This window comes from Excalfactoria chinensis, chromosome 3 (assembly GCF_039878825.1).
Source record: "Excalfactoria chinensis isolate bCotChi1 chromosome 3, bCotChi1.hap2, whole genome shotgun sequence".
In the NCBI taxonomy this organism is placed as follows: domain Eukaryota; kingdom Metazoa; phylum Chordata; class Aves; order Galliformes; family Phasianidae; genus Excalfactoria; species Excalfactoria chinensis.
The window spans coordinates 85,967,206-85,994,892 of NC_092827.1; the positions used below are offsets into that span (position 1 = coordinate 85,967,206).

Sequence of the window (27,687 nt, forward strand, 5' to 3'; positions counted from 1 at the left end):
ACTTGGCCTTCTTGAACTTCGTGTTTGCATGAGGTTCCTATCTGTCAAGTCTGTCTGGACCCTGCTGGATGGCACCCATTCTTTCCTGTATGTAAGTTTGGCCACATATTCCCATCTTGCAGCTGGTTTAAATGAAGCTTGTGGAACTTTATTTGTCAAACTACAGTCTTGTTTTGTAGATACGTTAACATAGTTATATGCATTTGTGTATACGTTATACACATATTTGGCTAGTTAAAACACCCTCTAAATCATTTAGATTATTTTTCCCCCCACAACATGAGGATAACAGGATGAGGCCATGAACAATTAAATGTTAAAAAAAAAAAAAGCCAGTTTAACTGGAAATGGTTCATGCTTTGTCCACTCAGCCACATACTTGGACATCCTGCCTTCTATCTCACAATTTCCCCCCCTCTCGTTCCCTCTTCCTTTTTTCTTTTCACTCCGTTCTTCCCCCTAAGCCTTTTCCACTTGCACTGGTGGGATTTCAGTAATAGGGTTTGAGGGCTTTTAAGGGTTTAGACAGAAAAATCTTACAGAGTGACACCAATAACAAAGGATCTTAAATTATCAAATAATGTATTTAACAGCAGATGACTCTTAATTCCTTTTAAAAGTAATGTAATATCTTACAGAATGCTATAAGTGTGTAGCCTTATAATCACTAATTTTTTGGAAATTGTTTCAAGTGCCTTCTATTGAGATTGCGTATACAATTTCTGTTCCCCCACATTTGAAAGCAGGGTAAACTTGCAGGTGAAAAATGAAATTTACGTGAAATTAAAGTAAGAATTTTATATATATATATATATATATATATATCAATATGATACCCAATGAGAAAAAACATTTCTGCTGCTTAAATTCAGTGATTTCTGCATAGCTTCCTCTGTTCTGATATAATCTATCATATAGGTAATTATAAAATCAAGGTGAAATCCAAGGATATATGTTGATTTTGTCCCAAAGTGTTACATTTAGACAATTCCCATTAGAAAACATTTCTAAACAAAAGGAAGTGTATTACTTAACTTCCCTAGTCAAGCAAATGCACACTTCCAAGATGATTACACAGAACAATAATGCAATATTTGTTACTTATCTACTAATGAAATAGAAATCAACATTTTATTTTAAGGTAGAATGAGCACCCTAGATGGATTTTCTCCAAGAATGGCCTGTCCTCAGCTCAGTTGTCTTGGAAAACATTAAACAATGAGATGCAGTACACAAGAACCATCAAAAGGGAGCACTTTTGAGCTACTGAAACCGTACAGTAGGCTGAAAACCACAATCTCCTAGCTGCAGACAATGATACTATCTCAGGTATTTTATGTGCTAAAATGATCATTAAAAATTAAGCACCACATATAAGCTGCCATTTAGAATATTAATTTACCTTTACTAATCATCTTTTTAACTTGAGGCTAAAAGAGTTCACTTACCATTCGGATACTCAGGCTTAGCCCATGAGATGTTAAAGGAGTCAGATGAATATGACTGGGCTTTTGGAGCAGGAACACCTTCTGGCGTACTCTCATCTGTTACAGCTGTGCTAGCTTCGCTTATTGAGCATCCACCTCCAGTGCAAGCCTTAAAATATTAATCACAACAAATAAACATATTTCAATGTAATACCAACAGTTTTTGAGCCTAGAAGTGAATTATTTGCAGTTTTCAAGCTTTTACATATCTGAACTTAGTAGGACTGCTTTTCATAAGAGTTTCATCTTAAACTCAGGTAACTTTTATCTTAACAAGAGATGCTACTAACAATACTCAATTTTTAAGTGCAATATTGATAAAACCTTATACTAATATTTGATTCCCATCATTTAGCATTTGACGGAAAGTCATAATCACAATTAGATTTCAAATGCTTTTGCAGAAACAGCTGAAGAATACTACAGTACAGTATTACCATTTATACCAGAAAATTGTTCAGGAACTGAATAGAGTTCTCACAACTTTCAGACAGAATATACTAACCACCTTGCAACCTGAAAAACTGTCTCACTGAATAGTCATTCAGAACAAAAACAACAACACTCAGAGACTTCTGCACTTCACAACAGCAGACTGAGTGGTGTGCAGATGCAATTAAAAGAGTGAAAAAACACTGTATTATAAATCAATATGTAACAGTTATTATTGCATGTTTATGGATAACAGTCAAATCATTTGTATTTCAGCTACCAGTGAAGAAAAGATTGATTACACCACTTTTACATTTTGTTTGATTATGAAGCAATGCAATGTGCAAGAATTTGCAGATCGCCTCAGATACCAGGCTTTTAAAATTTTACACGCAGAAACATAAGGCCACACAGCTAGCCCCTTACATGCACTTGTTTGCTGATTACTTGCACTAAAATCAATGGCAAGACGAGAAGCTACAGAAGTTAAAAAACATATACAAGAATATGTAAACTCTCTACTTGATTTAAATGTTCTTCTTTTCTTTTGTTTTGTTTTATCTACTGTTTGTTTTCCGTTTTTATTTTTAGCAGTAGACTACATCAAACCCAAATTCAATAAGGATTCAGATACAATTTTTCATTAAAACATACATCATATTTCTTTTTTGACTGTATGTTGACATGGGCAAGCAGTGCTTTCTGGATCATCAGCACACAAAGAAAAACCATCCTTACAATCCAGATCTCCAGGAACAAAATGCTTCTTCCAATCTTGTGTATATTATTTGAAAGGATTATTTTCAGTTTCTTATTTCCCAGTGTGTTGCAAATAGGTGAACAGTTAACTTATTTCCTGCTCCACTTCAGAGGTGTATACTAGCCCCATAGGTAAAAAATAGAACTATTTGTAAATGAGAGGCTATTTTACACACCAAGATTGTTTTGATTTCTCTGGAAATTGCACTTTCAACACAGCTACAGAATGAGTCCTGGTATTCAGTTTTGGCTACCAAATAACAAGGAAAGAATGCAAACTTAGCTTTGGGAATATACAAAAGTGGCATTTATTTAAACGCCTTATTGTCAGATGATCACATAACTCTAAACATTTTCCTTATCAAAATGTTAAAGAACATCATCCTTCCTGCAAAGACAGACTGTGCTTCAAATTATTCAGCTTCTATTGACTTCACAGAGATCCAAGAAAAAGGCCTCTGGAAGACCTCTTCCTCCTGTGTTACTTGCTCCCTTGTTAAAGGAGCTCTATTTAGTACTCCTTAGCAATGGAGGGCTTTTTAGTTAAGAAGTTCATTAGCTGCAGCCTTTCTATTCATTTATTTCTTGAATTTCACAAAGATCAATTTTCATATCCGGGAAATTTGCTGGTATACAAAATTCTAATTCTTCTAATGAAAATCTATCAGACAAAGCTTGTCTGCATTTTACATTGCGATCTTTTAGATTACTGTATCCAAATGCAGAGGACACTGGTGAGACTCCAGATATCCCACACAGAGATACTCTAAGTCATAATATCCTACACCCACTTTGAGCCCCATTGTGCCACTCTGATCTTCACTGGAAAACAGATTTGGGAAAAAATCTGAAAAAACATCAACACATTCAGAGAGTCAAGGGACAGGTGAGTGCCACATAAAAAGGTCAAATACAACGATCCTCCAGCCAGCACCGAGGCTAGTTTACTCACACAACACAGCAGCAAGGAGACATTCAACAGAGACATCACAAAAGCACTCAAGCCATATAAAAGGGTGTGCCACCCCAGCTAATTTTAAATGCAGCCTTTTAGCTTTCCATTTGCTTTCAGATTGGCCTGGCTCACATCCAACCAGCTTAGAGCAGGAACAGAGCAAAAGGAAATCCCTTTTGCACTAATCTAGGGAGACATGACCTTAGACTACTCGGCTGACTTTTGAAAAGAAGCATTAGACTTGTTTATAAAAGCTGTTGCAGTCATTTACAGTATGTAACAATTCTTTTGCTACATACTAAATGGAAGTCATCAGCTGTGAAAAAATATAACAACATACAAAGAAAAACATTTTGCTAAATGTATCTAAACTTGTCAAGCAAAACTTGAAGTCACAGGTCTGTGAGGTGCTGAAAATTCTAAGTGTTCAAAGCTGCAAATTTCAACGAATTAGCCTTCAGTTTTCTCAAATAAACCAGAAGCTAATTTTGTATGAATACAAAATAAAATCAGCACTATCTGTGAATCAAATACAAAGAAAAAGGCTCTAGTTTCTTTCATCCAACCAAGAAACTAGAAAGTTTAAACAAGTTTCCGGAGTTGAAGGCATACTGGGATTTTTTTAATGGAGAGGTTTTCACAGAATTCTAATAAAACTAAATATTCTGACTTCTTTCCAGGTGTGGTTGCTTTGATTTGTGTGTTTTTATTGGAGGGGGGAGGGCAGGACGTAGGGATGCAGATGTTTGTGGATTTTTTTTTCTTCTGTTAGGTTTCTTTTGTTTACTTCTAGTACAACAATAGACCACTTTTAAGCTTCATAACTTGTAAATCTCTACTTTTACATAGCTCTCAAACTATCCTGGCAATTCCTAAATTCAATGGGACTCAATGTTTTAAGAATGCCTACTCTACCATTTCAAATATACTGGGCAGCTCATGCACTTTTGACCTGTTATGTTCAAAGCTGCAAGGAGTCTTCTAACCTGCCTATCAGAGACCGTTTAATCCAATTAACTATCACCAAAATAAATGATCTTTCTATTAGTTTCTTGTTACCTCTGATTCACTGCAAATACATACATTTATAAAATAAAAATACAAATAAATTAGAGATAAAATATAAAAATGAACCATTCCTAAAAATGTATTCAGTAAGTTTGTGAAAATCTGTATGTGTTAAAGAAATAAAAACCAAAATCCACACACCACTTCATTGCTTTAACTATATCCCAAAGCAGAAACATCAAACAAAGCAACCCTGGCTCTCCAGATACAAGCCGTTAATTCTCCCTTCATCCTCTTTCCTTGCACCTGTGTTCAGGAGCTGGGCGGGAGCACAGTAAAGCAGTGGCACAGTGGGACATCTCAAATACTTCTGATAGTCATGCTTGCTTCTGAAGGTTTAAACTGCTTGTTTTAGTACTGTCACAGTTTTGGACGTAGTGTTATTTTATATGCTATACAATTAACTGCGCTGAGATGCCTAGGCACAAATGAATTAATTTCAACACAAATCTAAGCCTTAATTAGACTGAATATCCTTGCTTTTTCAAGTTCAAGTCAGATCCTTATCGCCACCCGAAGGCAGTTTATTTTTTTTTTTTGAGGTGTAATATTTAGAATGTTCAAGAGCATGTTAAGAAAAAAAAAAATGAATGCATACCCAGTCTACATAAATGTAAATTTATTCATAATCAAGAGCTGAATATTTTCCTATGGCATTTATCAAAGCAAATATCCTTATATAGGTATTGTTATAAAATGAGCAATGTGCTTAAAACAAGAGACAATCCCATGACTCTGTATACAGCTTTCCGGTGAGCTGAATCTTCTCTAATTCATCACAAAGAACAAAATCACTGATAAAGAAAAGTAATAAATACACTACAGTCTTTGAAATATTCTGAACAAACAGCTACTTTACACTGAAGTCTCTTCCTTTATGCTATTTCCTTCTATTTGTAGATTTATGAAGAAAGAGCAAATCCTTATGTTTAACAATAGGAGAAAACTTACGGCTAGTTTTATGAGGTATTCAGTGCCCGGGTAAAGGTGTCGAATGGTAAAATCCAGAAAAAGTTCTGTGCTATTGTAGATTACATCCCACTGTGTAAAATTCTGCTCATTGTTGGCAATATAAATCACATAGCGATCTAAGATTCCATTTAATTCTAATGGTTCTTTCCATCTGCAAATAAAAGTAAAATATGATTAAGACTAGGAAAGAATCAGACCATACTCAAAAAATCTAAGGCTCTGTTTATTGGAGTACATGAGTTTCACCTCAAGAATTTAAAAACACAGTTGTGCAACCAAAAAAATAAATCTAAGGCAAAGCTCTAATGCAGTATTTGTACTTCATAGATATATTATTACACTAACACACAAAGCAGGGGCTACAACATGGGCATATCACCAGAACCTTTCTTGCACTGAAGTTTACAGAGGCTATGCCCATATGTAGGTTATACTGATTGCGTAAAGACAAAATGGAAATTAAGTTGGCAAGTGATAATCAGAAGGTGCACAGAACCACTAAACTAATCACTTCTATGCATTTAATCATAATAAATTTAATTTTATGTCACAAACCCTTCCCCTGATTGAACTCACTGGAATTCTTGAATAAACTGATGCACTATTGTGTTGTCAGGAAAGAAGAAATCCTTACTTACTGCACATATATTGTTCTAGAATCCAAAATCGTCAGGACCGGGGCATCTACATGAGATGGTGGCAGCTGTGCAGTAAACAAGGTGACCTGGGAACTGTTCGTACAGCCAGCAATTGTGCAGGCGGTGAGAAGAAACTGGTGGGGTGTAAAAACGGCTAAATCTAAGGCAAAAAAAAAAAAAAAAAGAAAGAAAGAAAATGCAGATTGCATATTTATAATACTTGGCATATTAATTTTATCCTGTTTGTTTGTAGCTTTCAGAACCTAGTGAGTTCAGAAAACTCAGAGGAAGGGCAGCCTGTCTTTCTTAGCTGCTTTGGATTTGCCCCAGAGTGGTGATAAGAAGGTCTAGGGAGCTCCAGTTGTACTGTACAATTGGGCCACCTCAACCAATTTCAGGAGAGCCTTCTTAGTGCTACATACTATATTAATTTGCCCCAGTGACTAATACTTCAAAGATGATTAAGTCACAGAAAACATTTATAGATTCATTAACACAGACAGATTTTATTTTTCCACAAAATGTGCTTTATACTGTACAAATGTCAAGCATGAAGACATACAGTTCACTCCGTGCACTTTAAGCATGAGCACAAAGGCAGCTCGCTGTTGCCACCACTGTTCTCTCTTTGCCTATCAAACATTCGTAAAACATATCTCAGTAAAAGACAACCTGTCTAATACAGTAGCAAGACAACTGTTAACTGGTTATTTATTTTGAAGCTATCTTGATTTTCAATTACTGCAGAAAATGGTGAACAAAATGCAGTATCTTTGCTGAATAAATATTCTAAAATGTTTTGAGCCTCATATATTTTTAGGAATCGTGTACTAATAAAAGAATGCTTATCATAAAAATTGTACTACTGGAGTAATTCAGATAGAATTTTCCAATCTTTTTAATTTTTTTTTTTTACTGCAATACAAATTGCACATTTTAATGAACAAATCCTTTAAGAAGGAATTCACAATTTAGATTTTGGCAATGATTTTGGCAACAGTATGAGGTATACAAATAAAATGAGTGTGTTATAAAAGCAAATTTTAATATGCCAGAAAAAGTTCTGTGTTTTAGCAAGATGTAATAAATGCCAGTGTTTGCAGAGCCAAATAATATCCAACTACTATTTTATGCAAAAATATTTGAGTAGAGATTAAAAACTGTAACGGAACGACCATCGCTAAAGAAGAAATGCCATAGATCCATCTTCTTTCTCATTGGTTTACCCTTTGTCTAATGTCTGTCCCTGCAAAGGAATTCCTTTTGATTTATTCTGCTTTTGTGAGGACGGACATGGCAAAACGTGAGTTAAAAGAAATAATGCTGTGACTAAAAAAAAAAAAAAGCAAAAAAAAAAAAAAAAAAGCAAAGGAATGCCTGTAATAGTGGCATATTTAATCAACATAATGGGTTTGATTCTCCCAGGGTTAAGCAGTGCTTATGTGGGTGAGAGGGGGAAGGCACACTCAGAGCAGGTGCTTGAGCTGGCTCAGCAAGCAGAGAAAGTGAACTCCACACGTCACCTTCCTGCATCCATTCTTCCTCTCCACTGACATCAAGGAAGCCACAAATAATAGAAATGAAGATGGAAATCTCAAAGATAAATCTGATACTTCAGGTCCTGTGTGGGCAAACAAGTGACCAGTAGGAATTTACTTTCCCAAACACGCAGCCAAAAGCAATCTGTGGCACCAATTTACATAATATTCTTGTAAATAAATAAAGCCAACACACTCTTACAGTGCTACACTTAGTCTGAATACAGCAGAATGGAAAGCAGAAGAGAGAAAGTAGATTTCTCCTTTTGCATTTGCTTATTGCAGATGAATCTTTTCCTTATACAGACATATGGGATTTCATTAGGGAAGGATTTTTTTCCCAGCTTTAAGGGATATCCCTCATCAAGAATCTGCTTTTTTGAAAAGTAGCTTTTACTGAAACCTTGATTTCATGAGATTATCTACATAAATAAGAGTTTCTGGAAATACCTACTTACATTTGAACAGGGAGCAATTTGTCAAGGATTAAGAGAATAGAAGATGGAAAAGAAGAAGGCAAAAAGAGGACAAGAAAGTGGGAAAGAATGGAAAGAACAAGGAATGCAAACTGGACATTGGAGCAGCAAAGTCTTTTGAGAGTAACTAAAGATGATACTGAGAGGGAAGGGAAGGAAAGGAGAGGGGCGGTAAAAAAAAGGTAAAAAGAGTTAAAATATGGAGATGTCACATATCACAGCAGGTCTTAACTCCTCATCTTGGCTTAATAACACCAAAGTATTTTGACTAATAAATGTTGAAAAGATTGTAGAACACAACCTAGAATATTTTGATTTTGAAATAGTAAAAAGAATCAAGTTAGAAGCAGACAGAAGAAAATACAGAAATGAGAGACTGAGGAATGTTACTCAAAGTATGAGTTGATAAATATCAGTCAATAAAAATCTCTCTGTAGACTTCATCAAAGATGATAAGCCTGCAGTATACTGTAGGCTGTACCTCTTAAAACTTAGAACTAGAAACTGACAAACTAAACAACGAAAATCATGTTAAATTATAATTGATGCAATTATCTGGCACAATCTGATCTGGCAGACATTTTCTTGTTTAAAGTTCAAGGTGTTTGATAATGGATAAATGAATTCAAATAACCACATACATGAACATGAATCTGAATGCAGGGTAAAGAGGTTCTTAAAACTACACAGCCACTGTTTGTCAAGGTCCTCTAGCAACAATGCCTTGTTTTCCATTTGCTTGATTGCATGATTTGCATAAGATCAAATGTAGGCAATTGTGGACATGAAAAACAGATCACTCTCAGACATTAGAAATAGATCCACAAGCATTATCTAGAATTTTGTTACAAGAAAAGGCGTAGCAGTGAATGGAAACCTTGGTGATTAATGTCAAACAAACTATAATTTAGAAGATAGTATGTGAATTATATGTTATTTTACAATTGATTTCATGCTGTTGCTGGAAGAATTTCATTGATCTCAATCTATAAAATGAACCCAATAAGTGGAGAATTATTTTCTTTTTAACTCACAGCAAAAACTGATCTATGTTTTTTTGTTTGTTTGGTTGTTTTTTTTTTTACTTTACACTAGAAAAACTGAAGAGCTGTTATTTTGCTTAATCATGTTTTATTTGTTCCTCATTTTCAGTCCCCTCTTTTATTTTCACATAATGTGATATACATCTCACTGCAATTGAGAAAAGCCTACACTCAGAATTTTATCTTGTATTCATTTCTGGACTTAAAAAGGCAAAGAACACAAAAGCGTAAACATAAAAGGTATCAAAAACAAAACAAGAAAACTGAAATAGAAATATGCATGTGTTCATATGTTTTAAGATTGCAACTTACTTTACAATCCCCTCCCCTACCTTTTTGTGGGGAGTCAGAGGGTGAAAACAATGCAAGGAGGGGAGGTACCAACCTACCTTTTCACCTCTTTGACCTCACAGGCAGTACAAACAAACTAAATGCATATCCACCTCATAAGTCAGGAAGAGAATTGCTCACTACACTTGCTATCATTAAAATCGATATTTGCATACCACTGTATTTACTATGTATATAGTATGCATGGAACTCCCTCCACTAAGGCAGCTACCTACCTATTGTGTTTGGTATATATCCAGATTCTAATGACCACCAACATAAGTTCTCATGGTACAATCAGTGCATAAGGCAGAAAGAGTAAAGAACAACCTTGTTTGGATGGTCAACAAGAACATGCAACAGCACAGTGCTTCTTTTAGGAGAGAATTTGAGAGATTTTGCTGATATAGGGAAAGAAATAGATTAAGAATACAGAAAATAGAGATTTAAGAACTTTACTCAAAAGATGAACTTTATAGTCAAATTGTTAGAATCCATCACAATTCAAAAGTAATAGTATTATTGTCTACAATGTTTTAAGTCATCTGCACTCTGCAGTAATCTGTGCTCAAGTTTATAGCAAAAGAATCACATACTCTTTTCTTTTTCCTCTTCCTCTATTTCCTCTTTTTCTCCTCTTTTTTTCACACCCTCCACCTCTCCCCCTGCCCCAATTTCAGGCAGCTATTGTAAGGACCAGAAATGACAACGTACTGCCCTGGTGAGTGCTCAGTTGAAAAGTGACTTGTGTAAGGAACCCCACATAGTTTCTCTCAGGAAAATAATTGAGAGAATAGCTTTCCCATTGCTATATTCATAGGAAAATAATACGACAGCACCATGGCATGGGATTGTTAGCAGCACAGCAAAGCAAACCTGCTGAGAGAGTGTGAAGGTGAAAAACATCCAAGGAATTCCAATCACCGTGTTTTTTATGCAGACAGACTGTATGACTTCTTCAGCTAATCGCTCAAATCCTTAATCTGTTCTCTGCTCTTCTTTCTCATAGTTTGTTAAACTAACTCACAGTAACTTAATATTTAATTAGAAGGTAAACTCTTTGGGACCATAAATCCACATCACCAAGTTACAGTGATGCTCCCATTTGAGTTTTATGCACTACAATTAAAACCAAACCAAAACAAAAGAATCATTGCAGAAACGCCAAGATGATATTGCCAGGTTTGCTTCACTGGATATCATTAGTGGTTCTTGCCCTTCCACCATTTTCTGAAAGCAAGAAACATTTATATATATAATTTTCAGTACACTATATTCTGTTTACTGTTTCTATAAAATAACAAACAATTACATCAACTCTTTAAGAATCATCAATCACATACAATCTCCTCTGGGAAGGTTTAATACTAGTGCTGCACCTTTTTCCCAGTTGTCCTGTAAATCTCATGCTGTACTCAACACTCCTACAAAAACAGGTCATCACAAGTGACACTGCTTGCATATTAGGACAACTCAATGAACAATAAGGTAACAATGTACATATGTACTTGGCTAAAGAGCCTAGGAATTCTTAGTCTTCTACATGTGGAAACGAGCCATTAATTGAAGTAAAGAATGCATCTTCCAAAGCAGTAGCAACTTTTGCTGGACAACAGCCATTAATGAAGACTGTTCCAGAATTAGAATTACAAGAACTTTGTGAACCCACTTGAAATAAGGACAAGAAATAGGAGAACACAAAATAATTATTTTCAGGAAGAACCATAAGTTGTTCTACGGCTCTCTAAGCAGCAAAGACTTTGACATAATAGTATATGAATAATATCACTTCTAGCTGACCAGTAATGCTGATGCATTTTAGAAGCTCTTTGCTCAGCAATAAATATTGCTTGTTTTCTAAATTACTCACAGAGGATAAATTCTTATTTCAGTTGAGGTTTATATCCGACAAAAGAGTTCAGAGCATTGTGCAAAACCAGATATCACGCAAGAGCACCAAAAATAATACAGTCATGTGCTGGTTTGTATAATATTCAAGAAGAAAATCTCTTCACACACATGTAAAACAAAGATCTCTATCATTTCAGTTTGCAATGATTTCAAAGAAGTAATGTAGCTACTACATGCACAAGGAAAAGCCACAGTCCCAGTTCTGGAAAAGTATCACTTTTCCAAAATACTCATTTTTTTTGAACAATGCTTTAATAACAAAGTCCATTTTCCCCCCCACGTTCACTAACAGTGAATCTTGGTTATACTTTTACTAGTCCCAACTGTTGTGAGAAAAAGCTTTCCACCATTTATCAGCCCAAGTGTTCCAGCCTTTCATTTTCAAAGCTAGGTCCCCAGGATAGCTACTAGGTTGTTCTGAAAGTAATGCCACCTATTTATTTCCATGGAAACTACAAGAGATACAAAGAACATAAGAACAGTATTTGATAGAGTAAATTCTCAGCTACAAAACACTGCTCCTCAATGTTATCACTACCATTAGCTGTGCATTTTTGCCAAGGATGAACAAGAGCAAAAGAGCCTGTGTGCCACACCCCTAAAAATCACTATGGCCCATCTAGAAAATGAATTGCCTTTCATGCTGCTTTCAGCACTGCTGAAACACATCACCCACTGCCTCACTGTGCTCACATCCACTGTTTGGTCTCCATAATAACCAGTAAACATCAGTGAATGTCAGTGCCTGTCATTTTTCTACGTGGTAGAATTCAGCGACACACCTTTGCTTCATATGAGCTTCCAGGTCAGACATTCTGTCAGAGCTCCCATCTGCTGCCATGTGTCACATGGCAACGAAATACAATGGGATACTGGTGGAAGGATTCAACCTCTGCTGTCATACCACCAACTCTTGTGTCTGATATTGTGGGCCAACATAATAAAAATGGAAGACTTTACTTTGAGTTTGTTCTCATACACATCAGGTTGAAATGTTGAAGAGATTCAGCTGAAGAAAACTCAATTCACGTAGAGTGCCATAGACCATACTGCTTAGAAAAAGCGGAAGAAAAGCATCAGACAAGTATATTTAAACTTATTTTTCAATCCTCCACCTCCAATTAAACTACCTATGCGAGCACAGTCATTCACCATCACTAAACAGAAGAACAATAGCATATGTGTGAAGCTCACAGAACAGTCTCTCCACTGATACTCGTAAGCTGATCCCCTGAATCATCATCATTAACCATCAGAAAAATATATGGACCTGATTTTGGATTTTAATGACTTTTTTTTTTTTTTTTTTTAATTCCAGAATGATACAGTTAGTTTAAACATTCAATATCAAATGAGCATAATGAACTTCCAAGTTATGCACAGGTTTGCTGGAGTTAAAACCACGTGTTGTCTCCCTAATTATCTCATTATAACGGCAGAAAAAGATCAAAGGGACAGAAAGTCTGAAGAGGACAGAGCATTTTCATTTTACCAAGCATATGAAGAAAAATAATTATGGCCATACCAATATCACTTTCTTATTTTTATTTCTCTGTCATGTGTTTGTACATAATATGCCCTGACATAACTTTACTTTTAATACTTCAATGTGTATATCCATTCATGAATGCTTCTAACCCAATCATTGTATTGCTAACAGCTTGTAGATGGGGGACATGTTAGTATGCAATATAAGAACCAGGGTATTTTAGTCAACTACAGAATCAGAGAATTGCAGGATCAAGCCCAGCTGCCCGACTAAAGCAGGTTCCTTACAATAAATCACAAAGGTAGACTTCCAGACAGATCTTGAATATCTCCATAGGAAGATACTCCACAGCCTCTCTGGGCAACCTGTTCCAGTGCTCTGCCTATGTTCAATATTCAGGTGATTGCTCTATGTCCTATTGTTACACACCACCAAGAAGGGCCTGTTCTCATCCATTTGCCCCCTACCTCCCTCTAGATACTTATAAACATTAATCAGATACCTTCTCAGTCTTCTTTTCCCCAGGCTGAACAGATCCAGGTTACTCAGGATTTTCTTGTGTGGGAGATGCTTCAGGCCTTGTATCATCTGGACTCCTTCTAGGAGATCCCTGTCTCTTTTGAACTGGGGAGCCTAGAACTGGAAGCAGTATTCTAAATACTGACTCACCAGGGCAGAGTAGTGGGGGAGGATCACCTCCCTGCTGGCCATAGTCTTTTTAATGCACCCCAGGATACCACTGGCCTTCCTGGCCAAGATGGCAGATTACTGGCTCACGGCCAACCTGCTGTCCACTGGAACACTTAGTCCCAGAAAATGAGAAAAAGGGAAAAAAAAATGCTTTAAATATTTTACCACTATATTAACTTCAGTTTTATGTTCTCAACTGGAAAATAAATTTGTGCTAGACAGGTATATTCCAAATCTGAATATCGTATACATGTTGCTATAAAACTGGAACAAATTTGGATTCTTATCAGTATGACCAAGAAACCATTGGCTCTAACAGAAGTACATCCTCTGCTTCCAAGTAATTTCACTCTTGCTGCAGTACGAAAACCAAAATTCAGATTCACCTTAGATTTGGTTCTCAGTTGATAGTATCAGGTCAAGAAAAGTGCCTGACTGCCACTTTTACAGCTCACTGAAAAACACATCTGAATGTGCAGCTGTGGTAACAGAATCCAGTGAGATGTTAAGTTCTGTAAGAATAAACGTTAAGTAATACAGCAACTGTTACTAACCACTTTCTATAAATCAACAGTGCAGTCTTATCTGGGATAGCATATATTACAAAATGCAGAAATAAGGGCTGTCTGGAAAATGGCAGTGAGAAAGCACAAGATTACAAACATTCTCTTAGGGAGGCAGACTGAAAAAAAAACCAACCTCAGACAAGGAAACTTAAATGCCACACAGGTAGATAAGTGCTAAATAGAAGAGTTACTGGGATCCTGAGTTCCGATGAATTCCATTTCAACAATGTAGAAAAAAAGACAGGCAATAAATTTAGGAAGTGCAATTTTCAGAAAAAAACAAAAACAACAACAACAACAACAACAACAAACAACAAACAGAAAAATCACGGAACAACAACTTCTGTTGACAGGATTTTTATCTTTATCAATCAAATTTTTGGCATTATACTTTTAAGCCATTTTAATAAGCATGACTGTAATTTCTCCAACACTTGTACACTTCTCTCTCTGTACCTGAAACTACTTACAACTCCACAACACTTTTTTGTTGTTGTTTTCTTGCCTAAGCTATAAAGAAAAATAAACACTATCAGGTTGAAAAATAAGCACTATCAGATTGAAATGGTATCAAGTAAAGATTTAGATTGCAGGTTCATAGATTATAACACTTGTTTAGCAAAATAGGCATTTTGCTAAATTGCCTATTGCCTCCGTTAACTTGTTCATCATTTTTTGCAGTACCAATGCAAGATGATTAGAAAATACCTCTCACCATCCAGACAAGGCATCATGGGATTTAAAAGTTTCAGCAGAAGAAATACTAACACCTTTCTAGGTCCAAAACAGCTCTGTATAAAAGTTTTTTTGTTTGTTTGTTTTTGTATTGTTTTGGTTTCTTTGTTTTTTTGTTTTACATTACTGCAGTGCTGGAACAGGGATAGTGGGAGGACTCAGCTTCTGAGTACCTCTTCTAGTCAGAACAATTTACAGCAAGTTAGATCTTTTGCAAGACCACAAAAGCTTTTGCTGGCTGTAGAATTATCAGCACTGTAAAATATGCTGTACTCCTACTTGCTCTCCTCTGTTCTTACCAGAAAAAAAGTATCCCCAGCTTTTGAGTACTGACATGGGCAACATGAAGTTGGGTAAATTTATTTGGATTTCTTTTTACTTGAGTTTACTTATTTTATGTGCATTTTCAACACACACATCCAAAAGAGGGAGAAAATGTCTAAAAAGCCTAATTCTTTTTCAACTTGACATGCTGCCCTACCCACAGTCATGTTGGGTAGTTTCAGCAGTATCATCAGATCTCATAACTGCCAAAATCTGATGCGATCCATTAAACTGGGATTACTAGAATAAATCACTTCCGTAGGTAAACAGATCATAGGTGGATCAGTTAGCTGCTCTGTATTATGGCATACCTATAGGATGTGTAGATTAGGATATAACATTCAGAGGCTTGTTCTCTTTTCTGAAGTGCTGTGAAACCATAACTCAAGAATAAGGAGCCACCAAACAGTTATAATGGCATAAAACATCATCAGGGAAAAATACAAATCGATCAGTGCCAGTGATATAAAAGGAAGAGCGTGCATTTGTCCCCAGTCTCATAAATTCAGCGGTTGTTTCAGGCTTTTTCTCTATCCCACACGTAGTTTATTAATAACAGTGACTATCGTAAATAATAATAATGCAGAGTAGTTTATTTCAAGATGAATGCACTTAATATCTATTGGTCTTCTCCCTTATTTCTTATGTATTGTCTATACTCCTCCTGTAAATAGTAGGGGAAAAGTCAGTTTAATTTACTGTTTGAAGTTTAAGCCCTTTAATTGGCCAAGAAAGTTGTCTATGCAGGCTCCCTGAAATATCTGCATATCTTAACTGGCATGTTAAGCTTGTACAAAGGAGGTATAGGATTTACATTCTACTGCATGTTATAAATAAGTAATAAGAACAGATTAGAATTATGCATTTACGCCTACTAGCGAGAAAGAGATGCATAATTCACAAGTGGCAAACCCTTCAGAGACTTCTGTATTTCACCCCAACCCTCTCCCCCTCCAAACTTGTGCATGTAGTACATCATCTAATTTTCAACCCTACTGCTTCACAAAGGTGGTTGGTTTGTTGTTTTTTTTAATTCTGTTCCAAGCTTGTTTAGATTTTATAAGCACTACCAGCCCTTTCACTTGCAAAAAAAGCAACAGATACTATATCTTAGTACTCTTTGTTGTAAATGTATCTGCTCTATATTATTGTGTCAGTGTCATCTTTCCCAGTTCTCCCATACAGTCATGGGCATGATTGTAAGAGTCAGACACAAAATGGCAGTGGTTTCAGAAGTAAACTGAAGCTAACTGCCAAAGTAAACTGAAGTCTTCAATTTTCAAAGAGAACACAGAACTTTTAACTAGACTGTAATTACACTTTGTAGTTACCATGACGAACAACTCTTCCTTTTGGATCTTACATTTCAAGCCAATGCTCATGCCTAACCATGTCCTCAATTTCTCAGCTGAGACATCCATACTAATGTATGTCTACTGTGACCATAATTCACAGAAGCCACATGAAGGCCACAGACTTTACAAGAACCCACTGCTTCCACCACAGCAATTCTAACTCTAAAAAGTATTCTGCTACCTGGTGATAAGGTGTAGGAACAAGGAATTATTTTAGCCTAGCTGTGTCCAAGCATTTTGGTTCTCTGGCTGCAACACTACTGTATAAAATAAAGTATTTCCTAAAGAGACTTCACTAGGGACAAACTCTGGTGAAATAAGCATGAAAGAAAGTTGAAATATTTTCTTCATCTATCAGCATCTGAATTGTAAACTGGACAGAAAATCTTGCACAGTTTCTGATGCTTTTCTAAGATTCTTACTTAACAAATTTGTAACTGAATGAAATCTTCCTCAAACTTAATCTATGTTTCCATTTTATCAGCAAAATTGAAAACAGAACAGAATTCTTCACCGTCCTTTAATTAGAATCATAGAATCATAGAATCATAGAATTACTCAGGTTGGAAAAGACCTTGAAGATCATCAAGTCCAACCGCAGCCTAACCAGTAGCCTATCTCTTAAAAAACAACCACAAAACAATACCACAACAACAAACCTCTTCTAAGTCATATCCCTGAGTACCACATCCAAGCGGCTCTTAAACACATCCAGGGATGGCGATTCAACCACCTCCTTGGGGAGCCCATTCCAGTACCTAACCACCCTTTCTGTAAAGAAGTTCTTTCTAATATCCAACCTAAACTTGCCCTGGCGCAACTTGAGGCCATTTCCCCTCGTCCTGTCACAAGTCAGTAGTGAGAATAGACCTGCCCCACTCTCACTGTAAGAACCTTTCAGGTACTGGAAGACAGCAATAAGGTCTCCCCTCAGCCTCCTCTTCCTCAGACTAAACAGCCCCAGCTTCCTTAGTCTCTCCTCATAGGGCTGATTCTCCAAGCCCTTAACAAGCCTCGTTGCCCTTCTCTGGACCTGCTCCAGTACCTCCATGTCCTTCTTGTGCTGAGGTGCCCAAAACTGGACACAGTACTCGAGGTGAGGCCTCACCAATGCTGAGTACAGGGGCAGGATGACTTCCTTAGTCCTGCTCACCACACCATTCCTGATACAAGCCAGGATGCCATTGGCCTTCTTGGCCACCTGGGCACACTGCTGGCTCATATTCAGCCGACTGTCCATCAGCACACCAAGGTCCCTTTCCGTCTGGGAGCTTTCCAGCCACACCTCGCCAAGCCTGTAGGATTGCCTGGGGTTGTTATGACCAAAATGCAGGACCCGACACTTGGCCCTGTTGAAACTCATTCCATTAACCTTGGCCCATCGATCAAGTCTATCCAGGTCTCTCTGTAGTGCCCTTCTCCCCTCAGGCAGATCAACACTCCCTCCCAGCTTAGTGTCGTCTGCGAACTTACTGAGGGTGCACTCAATCCCCTCATCCAAATCATCAATGAAGATGTTAAACAGAAGCGGCCCAAGCACCGAGCCCTGGGGGACGCCACTTGTGACCGGCCGCCAACTGGATTCCACTCCATTGACCACAACTCTCTGGGCCCGGCCATCCAACCAGTTCTTCACCCAGCGGAGCGTGCACCCATCCAAACCAAGCTTAGCTTCAGACAAATCACAATTACCACACATGCACCAAAAAATAAGATCCCATAGAAAGTGTTTCAGGCTATGAGCACAACCTGGCCAAGAACGTATAATCAAGTTCTTAGAAACCTAAGATTTCTCAGTGTTTAATTGGAAACCACAGTCTCTGTGTGACAACTGCTCAGAAAAAGAAATCATACTACATGACAGAGCACCACATTTCCCACTGAATAAGTGGAATGCAGAGAAATAGACTGCACCTTTCAGAAGTCCCAGGGAAAGATGAGTGATATACATTATGTTGGGCCAGTTAGGCCACGAAAGGATCACACAGGCAATATTAGAACAAAATAAAAGTGGTGAAACATGAATTTGCTGCTGACTGCAGCAGTGAAGTCTTGGAGAAGACCTGTCAATCAACATGGCAGCGCAGGACACATCCTAGATGACAATATGTGAAGGGTAAACTCCCACACTTGCTAAAAGAAACAAACAAACATACTTAATTTTTAAAAATCGAACTCAAGGAACACTTGATTTAAATCTGCTCTCCTCCATATACCGTGTCTCCTGAAGAGATCTTTAATTCTGTTGATCACGCACCTGCAAATGGGAAGAAAAGGACCTAGAAACCAACATATGTTTAAATCTTACAATTAACCTTGAAATAAAGTCACAGGACAAAATAATCTGGAAAATAATCTGAGGTACCAATCTTTCTCATTTTATAATATTTTTAATTTGTATTTTAATTTTTAGAAAGTGATACTTGAGCAACCTGCGAGCTCAGTAATTCCGGCAGGGTTAGCGTGAGTTCTCTTCTGGCTTGCTGCTACCCAAATCTGATCAAAGGACAAGGACTCCAGAAGCTTGTCCAGCTGTGGTTTTATAATGACACCATTAGGTTTTGCTCTATAATCAAGGTCCCTAAAAGTCTGTGTAGCTTCAGGCTTAATATCTGCGACAAGGTTAACTGAAATCTGCAGCAAGGATAACTACTTTAGCAGATTGTATCAGCAGGAAATATTTAAACACTATTTAAAAGGATTTTAAATAAGCAGATTTTATTTAACACTGCACTAATGCACTGCAATAGAAAATGATACAACAGAGCTGCTGCAAATAAACATAATGCTTTTACTCTTACCCCAACACCCCTCTTCTAAATTCCCCAGATCTGTATTATTAAGTCCAGTGAGTGCACCAGATCTGTCTGTCTAAAGCTGAAATACAGGGATGCCAGACTCAGCCCATTTGCCCTTTGGTTTTGTGCCTGCTGAATCTGCATTCTGGGTCTGCAGAATTAATTACAATAGTACCAGTCTGGTCACTGGCAATGTCAGTGTTGGCAGTTCAGGTGTATCAAATGTACTTTCTTATACAACTAAAACTTGTAGAGGAAGGCAGATTCTTCTGTAAGACCAGTGTGCTCTGCTCTGTTATACTAGCTTCACCAATATGTTTGCTGAAATGCATACTTTGGCCAGAATAAATCTTGCAGGAAGAGGCATTTTTTGTTTGTCATTCTGTAAAACATCTTGCTGTCTGCCTTATCACCTGGGTATCACGTAAAGTGATGGGCCAGGAAATGTAGCAAGAGCATGCAAATAAGAAGCACTGTGTCATATCTCATTGGGTTACATGCAGGACATTTCAGATAACATATTTCAGCTGTGAAGAGATGACTACTGTTTTCATTGCCAATAGTGTTAAATAAGTCTCTGCTTCACAGAAAACAGAGATACTTTAAAATTCCAAATTAGAATAATTAGAATACAAAAAAACCTAGCATTAGTATTGTATTGGACAGCTCTTTTGAAAACAGAGACATGCTTTACTTGATATTTATATATGTTTCAATGCAACACAGAACATAGGAAATAAGCTCATGCTAGAGGACTACAGAATTTTTGTGTTGTTTGTCCTTTAAGGCAAAAGCTGTCTCTTTCATTTTTGAGCAGGAACTAAAAGGAATGAATAAAAATCCTCAGGGTTGAAAACTGGTGTTTTTAAATATTTCTGTACCTCAAAGCTATCTGAAAAGTAACCATGAGAATGGTATCTTAAGCTAAGCATTATCTTCTCAGGGATGCACCCCCTACATACACTGCCATGAATTTTCTCTTACTCAAACTGTTTTACTTTACAATTAGTAAAATATAAATTATATAAATTTTGCTTTTATTGTCATGTCCTTTCACTTAAAATAAGAAGCAGTCATATGGAAAAGGGGATCAAAGAATGAAGAATGAAAATTTTTCACAAAAAACATATTGTAAGTGTGCATTACTATACTGTATTTACTACAATTACTGAAGATTGTACCAGGAAAGAATACTGGAACTAATTTGGGATTCTCTCATTTTTTAAGTTCAGATTTGCAAAGTTCTCTTTTAACAGATGTCAAACATCTGCCTCTTCCCTTCTATAATGGTTTTGTAGGATCAGCATTTCCACATTCAGGAGAAGTAACAATTTGAATAAGTCAAAGCTTAATTTTTCTTCTTAGGTTAATTTGTAAAGTCTTTGCTTTTCTACTATTTCCAAAGTCTGTTTAATACTTTGCCCAGAAGTCCACTACAAATCAGTCTGTCATAGTCATAAGAAATGCTTTCCAAACTCTTGTGGATACAGTATAAGGAATCACTATACTGCTTTAACTCAGCTGAAGACCTGCCTTTGTAACACAGAAATACTGAAAACATTCCTTTCAGGTTGGCAGAGAAAAATAAGTTTCATACAGCTGAGTGTTAATAAGAATATCTTCCCTTTAAAGATTCATGATGAGAACCATTAGAATCTGCTAGGGAAATTATATGAAGCAATTTGTTAACACTGTCAAAAATCTAGTACTGCAGAAAATAAAGATGTACATCCTCAATTCCAAGCTCCATGCAAAGATAGATCTATTCTTTTTTGTTTTTGTTGTTTGTTTTATAAAGGTATCTACGAAGTGGTTTTTCTTCTTTCTCCTCCTCTAACATACATGTAACATTTACAAGTAGAGGAATACTTTGACATTATTTTTTCTGAAGTTTTTCAGCAATTCAGTTTCCTCCAAAACAAAATTATGCTTGAGTCACATTTGGTCATTACCGTTTCTGCTTATTACTGAAGTTTTCTGCATTTAGATGTTATTGGCTCCACCCATGCAATCCTCCACCACCTCTAACTTTTCAGTATAAAACCCTTCCTGTTTTCTCTTTCATCTAAGCAGGCAGGAAATTTTGGGGTTCAGTTAAAAAAAGGGAAGAATACAGAATACTTTGCCTGAATATTAAAAAGCACGATGTTAAGAAATCTCCGCAGTTCAGAGCAGAAAACAGTTTTGTCTGCAAGTGCTTGAATGGGTCAGAGAAGCATATTTTTTCTTCTCCACAGGAAAAACAAAAAACAAAACAAACAAACAAACCACCTCAATTTTCCCTAAAATCAGAAAAAAATTCACGTTTTTGAAAGATCGGTTTTGAATCTAACTCTAAATATTGCCCCATCTCCTCAAAGCTGCTAGGTCATCTCCAGGAATAGAGAGGTATGTAGGATTGAAGAGCTGATGCTTGCTGTGATTCTTTTTCCTTGGCTGCAGCTGTTCATCTTGGATACAAGAGCACCTTTCAGGGAGAAGAACTGAAAGTATGAAAATAGAAGCCTGGAATCAGATAGCCTAAATTCCACCTGGAAGTCTCCAGAGTCTTCCACTGGCAAAAGACTTCAGGCTTTTACTGCAATTCAGGATATGAAGCAGCACCCAGACTGCATGAGAAAGTGGTACTACATAAGGCAAAAGCAGAAAAAATGAAGACAACTAGTTAACAGAGGGGTTCAGGGACTACCTTCATTTCAGTACTTTATTACTAACAACACAGAAACTGAACTTGTCAATATAGGGAAAATACTTAAAGCATTAATGGATGATGGATGCCTAATGGATGCCCCTTTTCAACGTGGTGAAGTGTACATTTGCCATATGTGCTTTTAAAAGGCTTCCTTTTTAATTACAGCTCAATCCCTAGAGAAAAGAAACACTTGAATTTCCATGAAAATCAATGAGTACTTCAAGCCCTCAACAACTGTCCAGACCAGAAACTAAGCTAACAATATATTTGCAATCATCATGACGAAAATACATATCCCTTCTCAAATTATGGATCAACAAGGATGGGCCTAAAGCAATTAAACTTTCATGGGCTGAAATGAAAGTCAGTGAAATATTTTTAGTCAGAGCCGATGCTTTCCTAAAAAGAAACTCAAACAAATAAAACTTTTCAATTCAGACAGCACTTCAAAAAACAGTGAGAGAATTTATGACTTTCTCAGATTGACAAGTGGTCAGGAACTCATTTGTGTAGTTATTAAATTAGGAAAATCATTTTGTTGAACGAATGGAAAATGGATGTCAGAGAGAATGAACTTTGTCTCCCTGTTTAGGGTCAGCAACATATTTTGCTGAGGCAGTAAGTCATGAACATCACTAGCTCAAATGCTGTACAATAAAAGGTTGGAAAGAGCCATGTATGACAATGGAAAGTCAAAAGCCCTATTTTTTTTGTTTGTTTTAAATTACAGCCATTAGAGGGGGAAAAAAAAAACAAACAAACAAACAAAAAAAACACCTATTTTATACCTCTTTTACCACTAGCCTGTAAAAAAGAAAATCTTGGGCTTTAAAAGGAAGTGTTTCAAACTAAAAATACATACAGATCTAAGCAAGATTCTAAACAGACCTGATTCAGAGTGACTGGGATTTCTAGTGACCCAAATCCCAGTATGCTAGCTCAGATCACTTCTTCCCCCTCAGGCAGAGTGAGAAACTGGCAGCTAAATAAAATGGATCCAAAGCAAGCAGTCTGATCTCTATGCCATGTCTGTTAGCAGGGGGCAAGAGTGGCTCCTGTGCAGTACTGCACAAGGCAACATGACCTGAATCATTAGCCCTTATTTTATTTTATTTTTAAAGGAGAGTAAAACAAGGAAGCTCTGCAAGCATTGACATACTGCAAGTCTGGGTGAGAAGCTGGAATATGGATGGAAATAATTTGTGTCCTACTGAACAGTGACATAATGGGATTCCAGCTCAAAGAGACTTGCACTTCTTGGAGAGGCAGGAAATGAAAGGCAGGCTGTAAAAAGGCTACTGCAATAATTAAAGTTATAAAATGCACAAATATGGATCATTTCTGAACACAAGCAACCAAAGCTGCTCTGAGAAGATCATGAACAAGATCACTTTTCCTTAAAATAGTTTAGCTGAATATAACCTGATATAACTGAAAAATCTCCACATGATCTTCCAAGACTTGGATGTTAAACATCAGAAATCAGAAATTTAATTCACCCTTTCCAAATTCTTGAAGGGCAAATAGAGAAGTTACTTGACTGTAATCCCTACCAACATGCGTTCATATTAGCACTGGGCCTGAACACATCAGAACTGAGCTAAAAACCAACTGAACAAAAATATATCGTGACCACTTCCCCAGACATTTTTCATTCCTTGCCAATTTACAACCAGTTAGAGATTAACACACCAGTAAAAATACCTGGGATGAAATTCAAAATTCTTAAGAACAGCATTATGGGATGGCAATAGGAGATTAATGGAGATCGTGAGAAAAAGATAAATGGCACTACAAGAATACCAGAAAACTGGGGAGAATAAGGGGGAAATTAATTGAACCTATACTTTTGATAAATATTTATTTTTTTGCAGAAGAAAAATGCGTACTAGTTTGAGCTGTCATTATGCTAACCTATATCCTATTTTTCATATTATTAGTAATACATAATGTGGTAGTTTATATTCAAAAATAAAACCAGAATGTATATACCTCATGTATTTATCCAGAAATACTCTAAGGTTACTATGGTTACGAAAAATCCATTACCTTTGAATACAGAATGAAAAAGTTTGACTTAAAGTGTGCACTATTTATTACAGCGATCATCAACAGCCTTCAGGACGTTCTCTAACTGGATTCATTTTTCAGTGTCAAAACTGACCCACCACACCAGCAGCTTATGGCCTGTGCAAGGCAAAGAAATTTGAACTATATGAATTTTTAAATATGTTTTATACTAACTCAAGATGCAGAAATGGCTTTTAATATTAAGGCCTTATATTTAAAAGAAAGAAGGATATTGATGCCTTTTTTTTCCCCTGGATTGTCCAATAGGATGTTTTTGCTTTACCCGTACCTACAAATTTTGATGGGTCCAAAACACCATTTAGATTTTGCTATGGTACTTCCAGTTCTGTTGGTGTGTATATGGTATAAACAATCTAAATCTGAACAAATAACTTGGTTACTTAATATAACTATAATAACTATTTTAAAATAGGCAATGAGTTTATCATTCTTCACTGTAATGCAAAATAGCTTCCAGAATAACAATATAACTATCAGAAGAAAATGTATTTAGTTGCGGCTTTTTAAAAGTAAGTCTGGGCAGTTCAGAACAGCAAGACAGTGGATCTATAATTAAGAAAATTGAAGGAGGACACTGGGGGAAAAAAAAATAAAAATTCCCAAACCATTAGGTCTGCAGAATGTTTCTTGACTCCAGTGGCTTACAGTTTACTTGTTTTGAATGCTATGAGACCAAAAAGTTATAAAGCTATCAAAAATTCAGCGTAGTTCCTGTGAAAGAGGATAACACAGAACAGGATTTAGATACTCCATGGCAATATTAATCTTTGTTGAGTCCCGATGGAGTTCTATGAAAAATTCTTTAACAAATTGAACCCTCTGGGCTTTAAACTGTGTAACAGCTCATTTTATTTTTCTGTTTCATCTGAAATGCTTTAATTTCAACAGGCAATACTTTTTCAGAATGTTTGGTCACTTCTAAGCAGAAATAACAGTGCTGCTGTTCACAAAAGACCTCCAGAAAGGATGAACGCTACACGAGAGGCTCTTACCAGAGTCCATATGGGAGTTGAAGAACTGTGTATTTTCTGCTCAAAGAGGAAAACGCCTTGAAGTTTAACAACATACAATAAAACACGCCATCGCTACTATCATGGTAGCAAAGAGTTAACCTCACAATTCAGCCCAAATGTCTTACCTATTCTAACCCAATTTCTGGCTTCCTACACCCTCATCAGGAATAACACCAGTTGGCTCTCTAAGCAAGGTAACTCAGGGATGGCACACACCTAGCTCACATGTGAACTTTGTCTTATCAAACATGCAGACCAGCACAGCTGACTCTAAGTAATGAATTATAAAATCCAAAAGCAAGACTAATACATTCATTAATGCAAAATAATAAGGGGTCTGCTATAGAATTGTTCACAGAAACTATGAGATACCCATCTTATATACTACTTAGAGGAGAACATACCTTTTACAACACAGCTGGTCCCATTTCCAAGATAAATTGGTACTCCATTCATATATAAAGTATATTGTGTAATAATACCATTTGGTGTTTTTGGAGGACTCCAGCCTACCAGCAAGGATGTGGGAAAGGTTGTTGCTGTGGGTAGCTGCACATCTTCAGGGGCTGGTGAAAAAAGTAAAACATTCATATTAATGATGTAATGCTGCATGCTGTATCATATCTTACCTTAATGTGGGGGGTAAGAAAAAGCGAGAAAGAAAAAGGGAGTCTTTGCCACACTCCCAAGACTTCAAAAAGATAATTCAGTGGACAGATATAAAATTTCTGCAAGTCTACTGTATAACAGTATTTTTAGCTTTCTACAAATTTGAAATAATGTCAATGAATAATAGCTACGAGAAAAGGGTTATTTTTTTCTGTGAAGTAACATTTCTGGAGAGATTTCATGCTTGCAAAGTATGAACATTTTGAGAATTCTCCCATAACCTGTGAGGTGCCCTAGTGAACATAAAGTTCTATGAAAGACAAAGATACACTCTTTGCATCTGTATCTCTCCAAGTAAATAACTCTGAGGACATGGAGAGGTACATAAATTTAGAGCAGACTTTTTTTAATACAAATTATTTCTTCCTCCTCATGCTTGTTATTCATAACCAAAAAGGGATCCATTTTTCTAATCATGAATGCAGATGCATTATTCTTATGCAGTACTCCTTCCTTCATGCTTTTCATAATTCAATACACTTTGTAATGTTTGTTTTGTGCAGATTTTACATATATAACATACTGGAAATTGGCAATGGATAATAATAAAAAGATGAGTTTTCTCACAATTTCAGTGAGTTGTATTTTAAAAGCACAAGGAATCCCACTGAACATCGCAAGAGGAACAGAACTTGGGCCTTAGTCTGGGAGGAATATCTTGTAAATTACAAGCTCTGTGCTAGCAATTTAAAACAATAACTAGCAGTGGCTGGCAATGTGAAAACACTATAAAGTAATGAATGTTTCAATAGGGAAATGGGGATAGCTGGAGGGTGTGATATGGTGTCTGTCTTCTGTATCATCAATTTATTGTTACTAAGAGCATGCAACAAGAGTGTTCCAAATATAGAAACTCCACACATTGATATTTTGTTCAATTCTTCTGAGGGATGAAGCACACGTTCCCCGTGGCTTTATTTGATCTCTAGGGAAAAAAAAAAAAAAAAAAAAAAAAAAAAAAAAAAATCTATTCTTGCCTAAACCTTCTTGATATGACAGAACATTCGGAAACACAGAATTCCTTCTTTACCAAGAATACTCACTAAGCTGAGACAACAAGACAAACAGACTTCTTAAATTATTATACTAGAAGGAAATGTTCAACACTGTATTTCATGTTAACATCACAGGGTCCATTAATTATTTGGCTCTCAGAGGCTACGCATTTTCATGGCTAACATCACCTGATAAACTGTGTCGGTTTATGTAGGGGTGATACTGTGTTTTGATCAGAATGGTGCTGCTGGCAGTTTTCACCACGTTACATCAAAAACATGTCCCAGACATGTTAGACAGGAATCTTCAGGACTGTCTTCGTCAGGACACCTTCCACACATCCCTGTTCTAGCAGTAGCACAATGCTCCAGCAGTCTTTTCATAACTATGGTTGAATTCACACAACTTCATTTTAAAATAAAACTAAGAGCCTTTTTAAAGATACATCACTGTTAGTAGAGTTAGTAGATAAGACTGTGGGAGAGAGGGAAGTTTGAAAACTATTCCATATTATGGAAGATTAAACTTTTCCTACAGATTTCAGCCTTTATTATTCTACTGGTGCAAATACAGAGTCAACAACTTTAACTGGATTAACATGGCTTTAGGATGATGGAACCAGGAGAAGGATGAGAGGGGGACTTCATGTTTAATTGAGAA

General features: G+C 36.5%; 1 protein-coding gene across 1 annotated transcript in view; it reads right to left on the minus strand.

Annotated features, from left to right (window-relative positions):
- Positions 1-27,687, minus strand: part of USH2A (usherin) — a 352,517-nt gene that overhangs the window by 177,159 nt on the left and 147,671 nt on the right. Inside the window, exons 31-34 of the mRNA XM_072333648.1 lie at positions 25,767-25,928; positions 6,312-6,471; positions 5,653-5,824; positions 1,449-1,596 (exon numbers count right to left, since the gene is read on the minus strand). Coding sequence (XP_072189749.1) covers positions 1,449-1,596; positions 5,653-5,824; positions 6,312-6,471; positions 25,767-25,928 — 642 coding nt within the window. The remainder of the gene's footprint in view (positions 1-1,448; positions 1,597-5,652; positions 5,825-6,311; positions 6,472-25,766; positions 25,929-27,687) is intronic.